Here is a 13,445-nt window from a genome sequence, read left to right as displayed (position 1 = left end):
CACTTTTAATATTTTGAGGATAATACATGTTAATAATAGCATTTATTTGCAATGACAGGTTTGTTTAGATGTTTAACAAGAGGTTACATGAGATAATTAAACATGGTCAATGTATTACAGATGGTAGCCCCAGTTTGGAGAATCACCTGAAAGTTGTTACTTTACAATAAGCTCTTTGTATTTAAGGGGCAGCAGATAGTCTGTCATGTTTCTAGTCCCTCAGAATGGACTTCTGTTTTCATCACCTATTATATTTGAGCTAATGTCAGCAAAACTGTTTTTAATCCAGTTTTTTGTAGTCAACACAGTGCACACAATGTAGTATTAGTCCAAACCATTCGACTAATGGGTCCCAATCTTTATTCATCTTGTGACAAAAATCTGTTTAAAAATCCTAGAAATTTGCAAATGTAGAAAAATATCGAACTGCAATAACATAATAATAATGTCTACAATGTCTTTACTACCTACTTCACATTGAAATTATACTGAATTAAATGCACTTTAATATCAGAAAATCAAGCACAGATCTGAGGGTCTGATCAGTAATCACTTCTAATGCTGACAGTAATGTTAGCAACCAGCAGCAACTAAATAAACAGGTGACATTTCTGCTGCCAAATGCTGTGCCTGAAGGTTTCACAAATTAGAATCAGTGTCTTAAGTAATATGCCTGCTCTGGGATAGTCAGATTTGATCCATTTATAGGTAAAGTAGTAATAATACTTACAGCACAGGCTTTAATATGAGTTTTAGCCTGTGCTGATATGGTTTTAGTTGCAGCCTTTTTTAACCCTTTCATGCATGAATTATGAAAACCTTAGTCAAGATTTTTTTCCTGAGTGTTCTTATTCCTCTTTAGGCATGAAAAAAAAACCCAATGTGATTGAAATTTTTTTAATGAACCTATTTTTTATGGAGTTACAAAAATGTCCGCTTAGCTGAACACCATGCATTTAATTTATGAAGCAAAAAAACATGTATTTACTGATGTACTGTGTGAAAACTATGAAATAAAAACATTTTTAATGCTGCTAATCTTATTTTTTCTCATATATTAACATACTCTAATACTAGTTATTACTCATTTCATGGAGATAATATGCAAAAAAAAACCAAAACTTTTTGCTTAAAAAATAAACTTTAAATTACAGTCTAATAACAATCAGCACTTGATTTATACTCAAACATGTTACTGGAGATCAGGTTTATCAATAACAGCAAAGTTACAGTAATGGTATGAATTACAGTGTATGAGATGATGCATAAGTGTCCACTGTGTTGGTTGATATGGAACTAAAACAACAAAATCCATGAAAATATCAGAGAACAGCTGTAGAATAGCTGTCCACTGTAATGGCCACTATGCATGAAAGGGTTCATTTCAGTCTGCTTCTCTAGAGTGGAGCTGGGTTGACTGCCATAGACTGTAGGTAATACACTGAATGCAAGTATGTCATACAACTGCACTACAAAATAAATAAATAAATAAATAAATAAATAAATAAATAAAAGATAACCCTTTAGGTATCACAAAGGATTACTCAATGCCTTATGAATGTCAAATTCTGTGCAAATGAATCTGCAAAACATGAATATTTATTCTTCGTAGCTTTGGTGGACTGACTCTTAACCTTCTATTTTTTTCTGCCTCTTTCTCACATTTATGCCAAAATTACAGCTCAAACCTTAACTTTTACCTGTCTTGCAGAGTTCGGCAATAAGCAGGACACTGTGAAGTTTGTTCAGGACACGTCTAAGTTCTGGTACAAGCCTGACATTTCCAGAGACCAAGGTAAATATTGGTATTGGACAACAGAGCCGAACAGAAAGTCTATACACAACTCCTGTGTAAATGTTTCCTCCTTATACAGTATGAACCTGATGATTCTAACTTTAGCTTATCTTTGTTCCCTCCATCTGCTGACCTACTGAACAGCTATCGCAGTGCTAAAGGACAAAGAGCCGGGCTCGTTCATTGTCAGAGACAGTCATTCATTTCGAGGGGCGTACGGGTTGGCGATGAAAGTGGCCACGCCCCCTCCATCTGTGTTACAACAGAGTAAGAAAGGTATGTGGAAAATGACAGGAAGTCTGTTTTCTGCTTGGGGTGAACCAGTGTGGACTGTGTTCTATTCATACACCAGTTTTTGTGACATATTAACAGGAAGCTGTTGATTAGATCCTTTATGAGAAAATCTGATCATTCACTACAAACTTTAGTACAACATAGAGAAAATACTCCACAACAAGTAATAGTTCTGCAACCAAAACTTCATATAGTTTTACTACCTTATGAACTAAGTAGTTGAAGCCTTTAACTCCTGAGACATTGCTTTTTGACATCTGGTTGAACTCCAAAAAGCAGTTCCACAGTCAAAACTCAGATAAAAACATATGAAGAAAATCATGACAACATTGCAAACAACAGTAAAAACAACAAATGACAAAGAAAACTTTGCAAAAAAAAAAAAAAAAAGCCCAAACCTTCTATTTTTATAATAAGTTGTTGAGTTGTTCTCACTCACTGATCTGTGTTTTACTGCCCATTACACATGCAGCACAGGGGGGTGCACTGAGCATGCTCAGATGTCAATGGAAAACACAAAGTCTATTCTATCAGCACATTTTGACAGTTTTCTTATTAAGCAAATGATTGAATTTTTATGAAAATTTTTAAATAAATCGTACATTCAAAATGCTCACCACAGACACGTCAGGGGCCAAAGGGTTAATCTCTAGATGGAACCAGACACAGTAAAACCACAAAGCACTTCTGGTTTTTGTACGGTTTGTGTCAATAGCTACACTATAGATCTGTTTTCAGTCGACCAGACAAGGTCAGAACTGATACTTTAGTCTGAGTCCTCATCCCTAACTTGGCCTTGGTGATAGTTTTCAACACCATGGGAGACCAGCTGATTGACTCACTACTCCTTCTAGTGGACACAGACATTCACAGCGACACGTTGACCCACAGACACAACATCAAACTCTTTTATCCAGACATGGTTATGATACTTTTAGGTTATTTGCAATATTTGCTGAATTTAGCTTCTTCAAGAAGTATAAAGTTAATAAGCTAAAACTCAAGTCATAAATGAAGATTCCATCCTTCAATTTGTCATATTCAGACATTATGTTCAGATTTCACTGGACAGAAAGATGAAAAAGAACTACAATCTGAAAAGTAACTAAAGCCGATAATGTAATGGTTTGAAAATTACAAACAGCACTTTAGAAATGAGCTCTATTCCATCACGGTTAAACAGCCAGCAGCCAAAAGCATCAACAAGCATCTAAAATGTTTAGTAACTTTTGAACCAATATTTCTAATAATACATTTTAATAATTCAGATAAAAATTCATTAATAAAGCCTATGTAGTTTGACAAGTGATAATGGTTGTGTATGTTTTTTTAATGTTCAGGTAATTATATACTTTGCAAAAAAACATAATCACTTTCTTCAGTTTTTCTGTTCTAATATAATGACTTTAATTTACTCTGAGCTTTTAGGAGCATCTACAGTACATACTAAGTAGATTAATTATAGGAAAACATCTGATTTTCATTGAAAAACACAAAACATTGAAGGTAATGTTATACCAAATGATGATAAATTATTTAGGAACGTTTAAACGTAGAAATTGGAAGTGACTACAAAAATATTCTAGACCTTTAAGACTTAATGAAGTTTACAACTGTGTGTAATGTTCCATCTTCCATTTTACAATTTGAGAAAGTCTACCTGTCTCAGTGAAAATGTCTTCTCTTTATGTTTCTGCAGCCGGAGATTTGTCCAATGAGCTGGTGAGACATTTCCTGATCGAGTGCACACAGAAAGGAGTTCGTCTCAAAGGCTGCCCCAACGAACCATATTTCGGTGAGCATATTTCAGCTGTGTGTCCTGTTTTTTTTTCTCACTTTCCACAATACCACAGATTATATATAGTTTGAATGAAGGGCGGGGGATGTTTTGATAGTTGCAATGAATTTGTATAAAAATAAAACCATTTTTTCCTGTACAAAATGAAAGGAATACCATTCAAGGCTATTGTTCATCACTGTTTTGCATCATTTTCTACCATAGTGTATAATATACTTGGGAAGGCGCATTCTTGGACTCACATTGTTTATTTGAGATACACAGCCATATAAAATCTAATGGAACGCCCAAGGAAAACCAAGGAAATGCCTTTTTTTTTTTTTTTTATCATGGTTATATCATATTCCACCCAATAAACAAACTGAATACTTTTGGCCCCTGATGAATGAAGGCTTGATACCAAAACTTGCTGGTGCTTGTTTATTAGTTTTAATATGACCTCCAGCAGGATAATACAGGCTTTTTAGTGCATTGTAGTTTTGTGTTGCCTTCAGCTAATATATTTGACAAATATTCTTATTGTATATCAATATCATTTTCAGCCTTTTCCAAATTCTATTGTGCTACATAAATGGAGAAAATGTTTAAAATGATAAATAATAATGAATGAATGTTTATTTGGGCATAAAACTTTCTCTGCAGTATATTCAGCTTCTGAACATATTGGGATGTTAGGTATCTGTAAAATAAACATGTAAAAAAATACAGTATTTCACAAAAAAGCAGTGGTGGAAAATGAGAGTGCATCTTCAAACGCCTACATTATGTAAGACGAGGCCTTAGTTCAACACATTTACTCTGAGCTGACATTTATTAGTGCCGGCTTCAGCAGAAAGTCGCCTTAGTGAGCAGTTCACTTCCTTAAATTCTTCTGTTAATTGTCCACCAGGAGAGACTGAGTCAGGCTTTACAAAGCTCAGGAAGGCTAGCGTTTGAATGTGTCTCCTCTGCCGCCCCCTGTTGATCCATATATTGAGGTGCAGCTCATATTTATCCTCATATTTATTTATTATTTCCTGACAGGAAGCCTCACTGCTCTGGTGTGTCAGCACTCCATCACTCCTCTGGCTCTACCCTGCAAACTCATCCTGCCTGACAGAGGTACGACCCAAAAAATACTCCAATTCAGCTCTACGTCTAATAATAAAGTGTGCTAGATATGACACAGCAATGTAGTCACTAGCATCAGAACTGCTGATGTGGACAACAATACATTTAGAGCTGCAAAGGTTTAGGAGGATCTAATCACAAAAATGGAATATATCATATATAACTGTTTTCATTAGTGCTTAATCATAAACAAGGATCATTGTGTGTTTAACCCTTTCATGCATACTGGTCACTACAGCAGACAGTTATTCTAGAGCTGTTCTCTTGTATATTCATGGATTTTGTTGTTTTAGTTCCATATCAGCCAACACAGTGGACACTTATGCATCATGTAACTTTGCTGTTTTTGATTAACCTGATCTGCAGTAACATGTTTGAGTATAAATCAATTGTTATTAGACTGTAATTATCATCTTTTCTTTAACAAAATGGGTTTTTTGTTTTATTTTATCTCCATGAAGTGAGTAATAACTAGTATTAGAGTGTGTTTAAATATGAGAAAACATCAGATTAGCAGCATTAAAAGTGTTTTTATTTCATAGTTTTCACAGTATATCAATAAATACACATTTCTTGGCTTCAAAAATTAAATGCATCGTATCCATTTGAGTGGACATTTTTGCAACTCCATGAAAAATAGGTTCATAAAAAGCTGTCAATCACTTTTTTTTTATGCCTAAAGAGGAATAAAAACGGGGGGGGGGGGGGGGGGGATCATGATTAAGGTTCTCATAATTCATGCATGAAAGGGTTAATATCTCAAAGTGAGCAAATCCTTAATGGATTTATAGCTTTAAGCATTAACCCTTAAAGACTTTCTACATTTAATCATTCCTACATGATTGATCATCATTTATTATACTATTACAGTACATAGGGGGTGGCTGTGGCTCAGTTGGTAGAGTGGGTCATCCAATGTCTGAAGGGTTGGCAGTTCAAATCCTAGCTCCAACTGTCTACATGTCAAAGTGTCCTGGGGCAAGACACTGAACTCTAAATTGCATTAAATTAATTAAAGTGTGTGAATGTGAGGCTTTCTAAAGCTAAGTGCAGTCCATTTACCATATTATCTTCTGCATTTTACAGTCAAAATCTGATGTTTTCCTACATTTAATTTTCTGATCATGTAAATATTCATTGAAGCTCATCGTGAATTCAAAGGTTATTATGGCAAAACAGAGAGAATTGAAGAAAAAGTAAACAAAATAATAAACAAAGCAAATCAAACAAAATATATCATTAATTGAACATAAAAACAAGCATCTACAACCACTTTCGTTTGTCAAATTACATGAGATTTATTGATTTAACCAGGTAAATTGTTGAGAACTAATTCTCATTTTCAATAACGACCTGGACATATACAGACGAACAACCAATCACTCTCACGTTCACACCTATGGACAATTTAGATTAACTAATTAACCTACTAGTACATGAAATAATATTGGTGAAGATAACAGTATTTCCACATTCACTACAAAGCCCTTGAATGTCCAAATGGGTCATATCTGATGACGATGAAAAGCTCAAAAACGGCATTTTACCCAAATTATTAAAATGAATTGAAATGTTTAATCATTTTAGATCAGTCCATGCATGTTTGCCACAGGCTGTTTAAGGGTTAATATAAAGTTAAAAGCTCAGAATGGATCAAACACTGACTCCAATGCAGAACCTTTGATGCATTCATGTTTTATATAGCACAGATTAAGGTGAGGGGTGGTCAGTTAGTTGTATTTTTTCCTCTTTTCCTCCACATGCACTTGACTAGCATTCATTGGTTTGTAAATTAATTAGATTTTTTTATTTCCAGACCCAGTGGAGGATCTGAACGAGTCCTCTGCACAGACAGCAACAAACTCAGCAGCTGAACTCCTGAAACAAGGAGCAGGTAAAACTGAAATATCATACACAGACACAGATCTGCAGAAAACTTTGATTCAGAGTTGACTGGGTTTTTTACAGTCACGTTAGTTTTTATGCCCCACACCTAATCTTCTCAAGCTGTTTGAGATAACAAATGTACATATATAATGACATTGCCATTCCTACAAGAGTCTGTGACCGTTAATATGAAAGAGCCCGACTCTGAATGGAGGAAACGGCTTCTGTTTGTTCTGTAAGCCTTTGTACTCCATAGAGATAGAAACCTAAAAGAAAGACTGATTAAAGCACTAACGCCATGGATTTGTTGACTTTAGAAGATAAGCCTCCTTGCCGGTTTAAGTTCTGTTTTTATATTTGTTCTTTACTGGCTCCCAGACGGTTTAAGGGCACCAGACAGGACTGTGATGATGTAGTGGTTTCCAGTTTTCCTTCCTGCCTTTGGCTGGTAGCATTAAGTTCAACAAGTTCACCTTACAACATCCAGTCTTTTCACGGAACCCCAAACTTAAATTAAGGTTAGGATTGGAAATAAGTAAGGAAAGAATACCTAACACACAGGAAGGTATGATGCACTGGAGGAGGGGGGGATGAAGACAGAACCAAATACTAGAAATTAAAGTAATTCAATTATTTAGTTGTGCAGTTTGGTATTGAAATGTCTACATTTACTTATTCATCAGCATTTAAAAGAGGACAAAAAGTAACTATTATAGTAACAGACTAGATTACTACATAGGTAAATAAGTGAATAAATAAATAGATGCACTCAGAAAATGGTTTCGATTAAGTGCTGTATGAGTGACAGGGTGTAATACAGACAAGAAAAACATAGTTCTGTTTTTAGACAGAAAACAGCCACAGCAAAATCATAAATCACCTCTGTTTTCTGTATGGTTTATGTTAACTTTAATATAATATAATAACTTTATACCTTCATAAGCTTCATAATCAAACTCACTCGTGTAGAAGAAATGTTGCAATTTCAGCACAAACTCCATTCTTGTCATTTAGAGCTGTGTCCAGTGGTGAAAACAACAACAGTGCTTCCCATTTTAACATCACAAATTTCCGGTGACCCCAGACATTCAAAAGGGACATTTTTAAAAAATTTTTTTTTTGCTAAAATTAATTCGTTTTTGATCATGTAATAGTTTGCTATACTATGTTGCAAATAAACATAAATTTAGACAACATTTTAGTTATATAATGTATATTATTATGGACGGAGGCAGAAAAGCCAGGTGTAGATTACTGCACAAAGTGAGAATTTTATTTTCCTTGGTCAGGATATGTACAGTCAGTCCAGCTTGGATTTACAAGGCTGACAATTAATACTGAACAAACAATAACTCAAACTATGAATTATGAAAGAGCTGCAGCATCTGAGACCGACCACAATGAACATTTAAAAGACAAACCATACCACAGTACTTCAGTTTCAGCTTCACAGTTTGTCATGTCTTTTATGTATTGGGATTGTCTCTCTAAACTCACCTTGTATTTTTTATTAGTAAGTTGTAATTTTTATTTTTATCAGTTACTAGAAATTTCAGGCGTCCACATTTGATTTCCAGGCAACTCCACATGGGGTCCCGACCCCAAGGTTGAGAAACACTGACCTAAGTAGACCCACCAGCCAGCATGTCCATGTGGGCCCCAGAAGGCTTACATTTGGGCTGCATATAAGGGTCCCAAATGGGATTGTCTACAGTTTCCATGGTGGCCCCACATGTGTTTCCCATATCAGAATCAGAGATCTGAATATCTAATATTATTTATTTTTCACACTATTTATCCCACGATATTTATCTTTCATGTCATTTGCACAACTTAAATTCTATACAAATATCTTAGTTTGCAATACTTTTTATTTTTTAATGTAAATAACTGTGCCTTTTACTGTTATTTGTTGTTTTACTGATATTTGTTGATGTTTTACTGATATTTGTTGTCTGTCTGTAAAGTCTTGCACTGAAACCTGAGAGCTCTACCTTAATTTTGTTGTACTTGGTACAATGACAATAAAGAGATTCTGATTCTGATTTTGATTCTGATATGGGCAAACACACGTGGGGCCACCATGGAAACTGTGGACAGTCCCACTTGGGATGCTTATATGCAGCCCAAATGTAACCCTTCTGGGGTCCACATGGACATGCTGGCTGAATGATCACCGTCATTTTATGTTCAGCTTCGAGTAATGCAAGACTGGATAATCAAACAGAATGAAGAGGGAAGACCATTGACCACAGTGGTAATTTTGCAGTGAACTGGTCCTTTAAGCGTCTTTGTATGTTCGTGTGCAGCCTGTAACGTGTGGTACCTGGGCTCTGTGGAGCTGGAGTCTCTGACAGGACATCAGGCCGTTCAGAAGGCGACCACCCTGACCCTCGCCAAAGACCCTCCACCAGCGTCGACGGTCGTCCACTTCAAAGTGTCAGCACAGGGCATCACGCTCACAGACAACCAGAGGAAGTGAGTGGTGGTATCTGTGGTTGTACACGTGCACGTCCCAACGCGCACAGATCTGAGTTTCAGCTGTCTGTCTCTGTCTGTTACTGCAGGTTGTTCTTCAGGAGACATTACGCCGTCAACACCGTCATCTTCTGCTCTTTGGATCCACAGGGAAGGAAGTGAGTACCAAGGCTTTATCCATATAAACTGGAAAAAAAACACAGACTCAATACAACCATGTAGATACCACTGCAGATTGTCAAAAGATCAGAAAATGTGATGTTTGATCAATTATGTTGACATTTACTGCACAAAAGTCTTTAGATTTGTTCTTTTTTCAGGGTTGAAACAAGCATACATATTTATTTCTCATTCTCTTTTCATCACATATGACAAGAAAATACAGAAAATATGTGCACAGCCTTAAAAGACACACAAAAAACTAAAGGTCAGGACAAGAAACAACAAAAACGATTAGAAACATCCGACATATGTTGAATGAAAGCTGGTATAAAACATCAGAAAATTAATCCCATAAATGTCATTATTTTCTGAACTAAAGGGTTGAAGGCATGTTAAGCGCAAATGAAGGTCACATTAAATACTACCTCTTTGGTTTATAGAAGGTGTTTTTCCCCTGAAACTTTTGCTTTTATTGCTGTATATACTTACCATATATACAGATTGGATCTTATTACAGAAACTGAAATGCATACGTGTGGTCATTAGAACTTTACTAAACCAACAAATCTTATGTTGGTCTAGTATTTTTGCAGAGTACTGTATATTAAAGGAGCCACATCTTGAACAATCTGGAAAAGTGATGAAAAAACATATAAAGCACATGAGGCAAATTAACAGTATTAATGTTCTATGCACCATTTCCAACTACCTGAACTTTTAGTAAAAGTTGAGAGAAGCTTCTAATATTAAAAGTAAGCAGAGATACGTAAATAATTTGATATGGTTTTAATCTTCAAAGTCAATCCAATGCTTCCTCTTTCACAGATTACAGATTTCTTTATTGTCATTTGACAGCACAGTGTACATACAGCACAGAGTACATCAAACAAGATTTCGATCAATGATTAGGGACATTGGGCCGCTGCAACTGGTGCGCCACCACTGAACCCTTTTCTTCAAAATTTGCAGTGAAGAACAAGATAATGCAAAGCGCAAATATAAGACATCATACAGTTTTCACACAGTACACGTGGACACATGCTGGAATTTTTTTCATGGATTTGAAAGGAATTCGGGGGATAGGGTGAAAAAAAGGAAAAAGTAGACAGCAGACGAGATTTGGGGTTTGGGCAAGGAAAAGTGCATGTGTGCAGTGTATTTGTGGAATGTGTGTGCAAGATAAGAGACACCAGTGGGTCATTCTGTCCTTCAGTTGTTACCAGTTCTTATCAGTCCACTCCTACTGTTGTCCTGACCGTGGAAGATGTTTTATGTGTGATATTGTCTTTTCTGGAGTTTTGACTCTTGATGTCTGGGAAATAATTGATTGTTATAGTGTCTCTGGTGCAATATAATAATGTGATGATGTTCTTCTGTCCCAAACAGATGGAAAAGAGACAGTGGATCCACTGCAAAGTAAGTCTCAGTCAAACATCAATTTTTTTTCTCTGAGATCAGAAGTTGATTTTAGACGACAAGGCTCATCTTTACAGGATAATCAGCGCATATTTGTGTATTCTTCTGAAGATAACTACTTTTCAGCCTGATATTGAGCAAAAGCAAAATGTTGTTCTTGTTTGAAACTCCATCATTATATTAGATACAGTCATGTTTGAAACTGCTCCAAATAATCTGTGCAATAAACCATACTCATATGTACAGGGTGGGGAAGCAAAATTTACAATATTTTGAGGCAAGGATTGAAAGACAGTGTATGACCAATTAGTTTATTGAAAGTCATGAGAATTTATTTGCCACAAGAAAATTTACATAAGAGAAAATGTTTTTATTCTATGTGTCCTCCTTCTTTCTCAATAACTGCCTTCACACGCTTTCTGAAACTTGCGCAAGTGTTCCTCAAATATTCGGATGACAACTTCTCCCATTCTTCTTTAATAGTATCTTCCAGACTTTCTCATAATAGTTTTGCTCATAGTCATTCTCTTCTTTACATTATAAACAGTCTTTATGGACACTCCAACTATTTTTGAAATCTCCTTTGGTGTGACGAGTGCATTCAGCAAATCACACACTCTTTGACGTTTGCTTTCCTGATTACTCAAATGGGCAAAAGTTTCTGAAAAGGTATGGATAATAGTGTTAGGTATGATTATGACATCAATATATGTTTGGTTTCAAAACAATTGACGTAGTGCCTGCTGAGAAAAAAAAAAAAATGTTCATTGTAAATTTTGCTTCCCCAACCTGTATAATCTGTACTATATATGTAATTATGTGTATAGATATGTGTTTATAGGTGTACGTATGAGTATTTCCCCTATCCAAACTGTGGCATGTTCAGCTTGTGCACAGGTGTAAATAGTATTTATAGCTTTTTTCTGATTTGTCTTTATTTTTGATTTTGCTCTTTTTTGCTCTTGTGTGCTTTGTTGTACTCCACTCTTGCTGCTGTAAATTTGGAATTTCCCCTTGTGGGACTAATACAGGAATATCTTATTGTACCTCTGTTGCTTAACAGACATCAGGAGGGTATTACTAGTGTGCACAGACAACATCTTGACCACCATAACAACTGGTTTAAGATAAAAATCATTACTGATTAATGCATTAGACTGTATTTTGATCAAGGTCTAACATAGGGAGTAAAATCAATCACTCATTTTCAAATTCTCCATAATGATCCTGTGGTCTGGAGGAATAAATAAGCAATTTTCTTGTTAAAAATGACTTCATTATCTTGAGCAATTGCCCTTTTGTCATCCTGCATGGCCATTCTCCGCTTCTCTTATTTTCAACATGCAACACAGAAACACTTTCCAGGTCAAATATCTGATTGGAGACATTTTTGTTCTGACTTTGCCTCTTGTGCTTTAAAGCCTAATAAAAAACACATCTAAAACTCTCAACTATTATATAAATCTTCTCTTTCTGTCTCTTTAGGATCTTTGGATTTGTTGCCAGAAAGTCTCAGAGTGACACTGAAAATATGTGTCACCTCTTTGCTGAGCACGACCCGGAGCAGCCAGCGAGCGCCATCGTCAACTTTGTCTCAAAGGTCATGATTGGGTCACACAAAAAGTGAAGACTGGAGGTCAAACAACCAGCCCAGAGTTATAAAAAAGAAGAAAAGAAGAAGAAAACTGCTCACACACCAGCACTTGTTCCTGTTTTTTCATCCTGCAGAATAACCGAGTATTTTCTACTGACTGCACTGCAGGATATTGCCACTAGAGGGAGCAAAGACTGTCATGAATAAAGTTCAGCTGAAGGAGGAAGAAGAGGAGGAGGAGGAGGAGGAGGAGGAGGAGGAGGAGGCGGAGGCGGAGGAGGCTGTGTGTACTTTATGATGCACCTCTGGAGGTTTTCATGTAAAACGTGTTAAATAATAGACGCTTGTTTGGAGGATATTGTGTGAAATCCAACTTTATAACATTACTGACTACTTAATCTGATCAAATCTATTCTAAACACACCATATTTCACATATTTTGCAACAGATGGCCAATGTAACACACTTGCTTGTGATTAAACCTTACGTATAAATGATATCCTGCACATAAGCATACACACATAGGTAAAAGTATTATCCTAGAGCATTTTCTTATCAGTTAAAATGTGTAAATCAGGGTTTAGAATCACTTTTCTCAAACCACAGGCTCATTTTTATTCAAATACTGTCCCAAGACAATGCCCTAAATGTGGTTGCCTTGTACTTAAGATGGATTTATTGCATTGTGTTTATATATTGCTCTAAGTATTTATCCCTTTTATGGATGTGTAAAAGTTTTCCTAAATATTCTTGTCATATATTTTTGTATATTAACACATACTGTACATTAGCATTAAAGGCAGCGTACCTCAGAATTTATGCAACTATGTCACATATTGTCATGAGCAAATGATGTACCATTATGTAGTATTTTGCAAAGTGCGTAAGATGCTGTGTGTAAGCAGTTCACT

General features: G+C 35.8%; 1 protein-coding gene across 1 annotated transcript in view; it reads left to right on the top strand.

Annotated features, from left to right (window-relative positions):
* LOC115418171 (tensin-3-like) overlaps window positions 1-12,655 on the top strand; it is a 105,405-nt gene extending 92,750 nt beyond the window's left edge. The window contains exons 19-27 of the mRNA XM_030132558.1: window positions 1,712-1,795; window positions 1,940-2,071; window positions 3,789-3,884; window positions 4,911-4,988; window positions 6,814-6,891; window positions 9,194-9,362; window positions 9,452-9,520; window positions 10,911-10,940; window positions 12,426-12,655. Coding sequence (XP_029988418.1) covers window positions 1,712-1,795; window positions 1,940-2,071; window positions 3,789-3,884; window positions 4,911-4,988; window positions 6,814-6,891; window positions 9,194-9,362; window positions 9,452-9,520; window positions 10,911-10,940; window positions 12,426-12,567 — 878 coding nt within the window. The 3' untranslated portion in view covers window positions 12,568-12,655. The remainder of the gene's footprint in view (window positions 1-1,711; window positions 1,796-1,939; window positions 2,072-3,788; window positions 3,885-4,910; window positions 4,989-6,813; window positions 6,892-9,193; window positions 9,363-9,451; window positions 9,521-10,910; window positions 10,941-12,425) is intronic.
* The last annotated feature ends 790 nt before the right edge of the window (window positions 12,656-13,445 follow it).

This window comes from Sphaeramia orbicularis, chromosome 4 (assembly GCF_902148855.1).
Source record: "Sphaeramia orbicularis chromosome 4, fSphaOr1.1, whole genome shotgun sequence".
Taxonomy (NCBI): domain Eukaryota; kingdom Metazoa; phylum Chordata; class Actinopteri; order Kurtiformes; family Apogonidae; genus Sphaeramia; species Sphaeramia orbicularis.
Note: the sequence above shows the minus strand (reverse complement) of the source record. Positions and strands in the feature narration are given on the sequence as shown.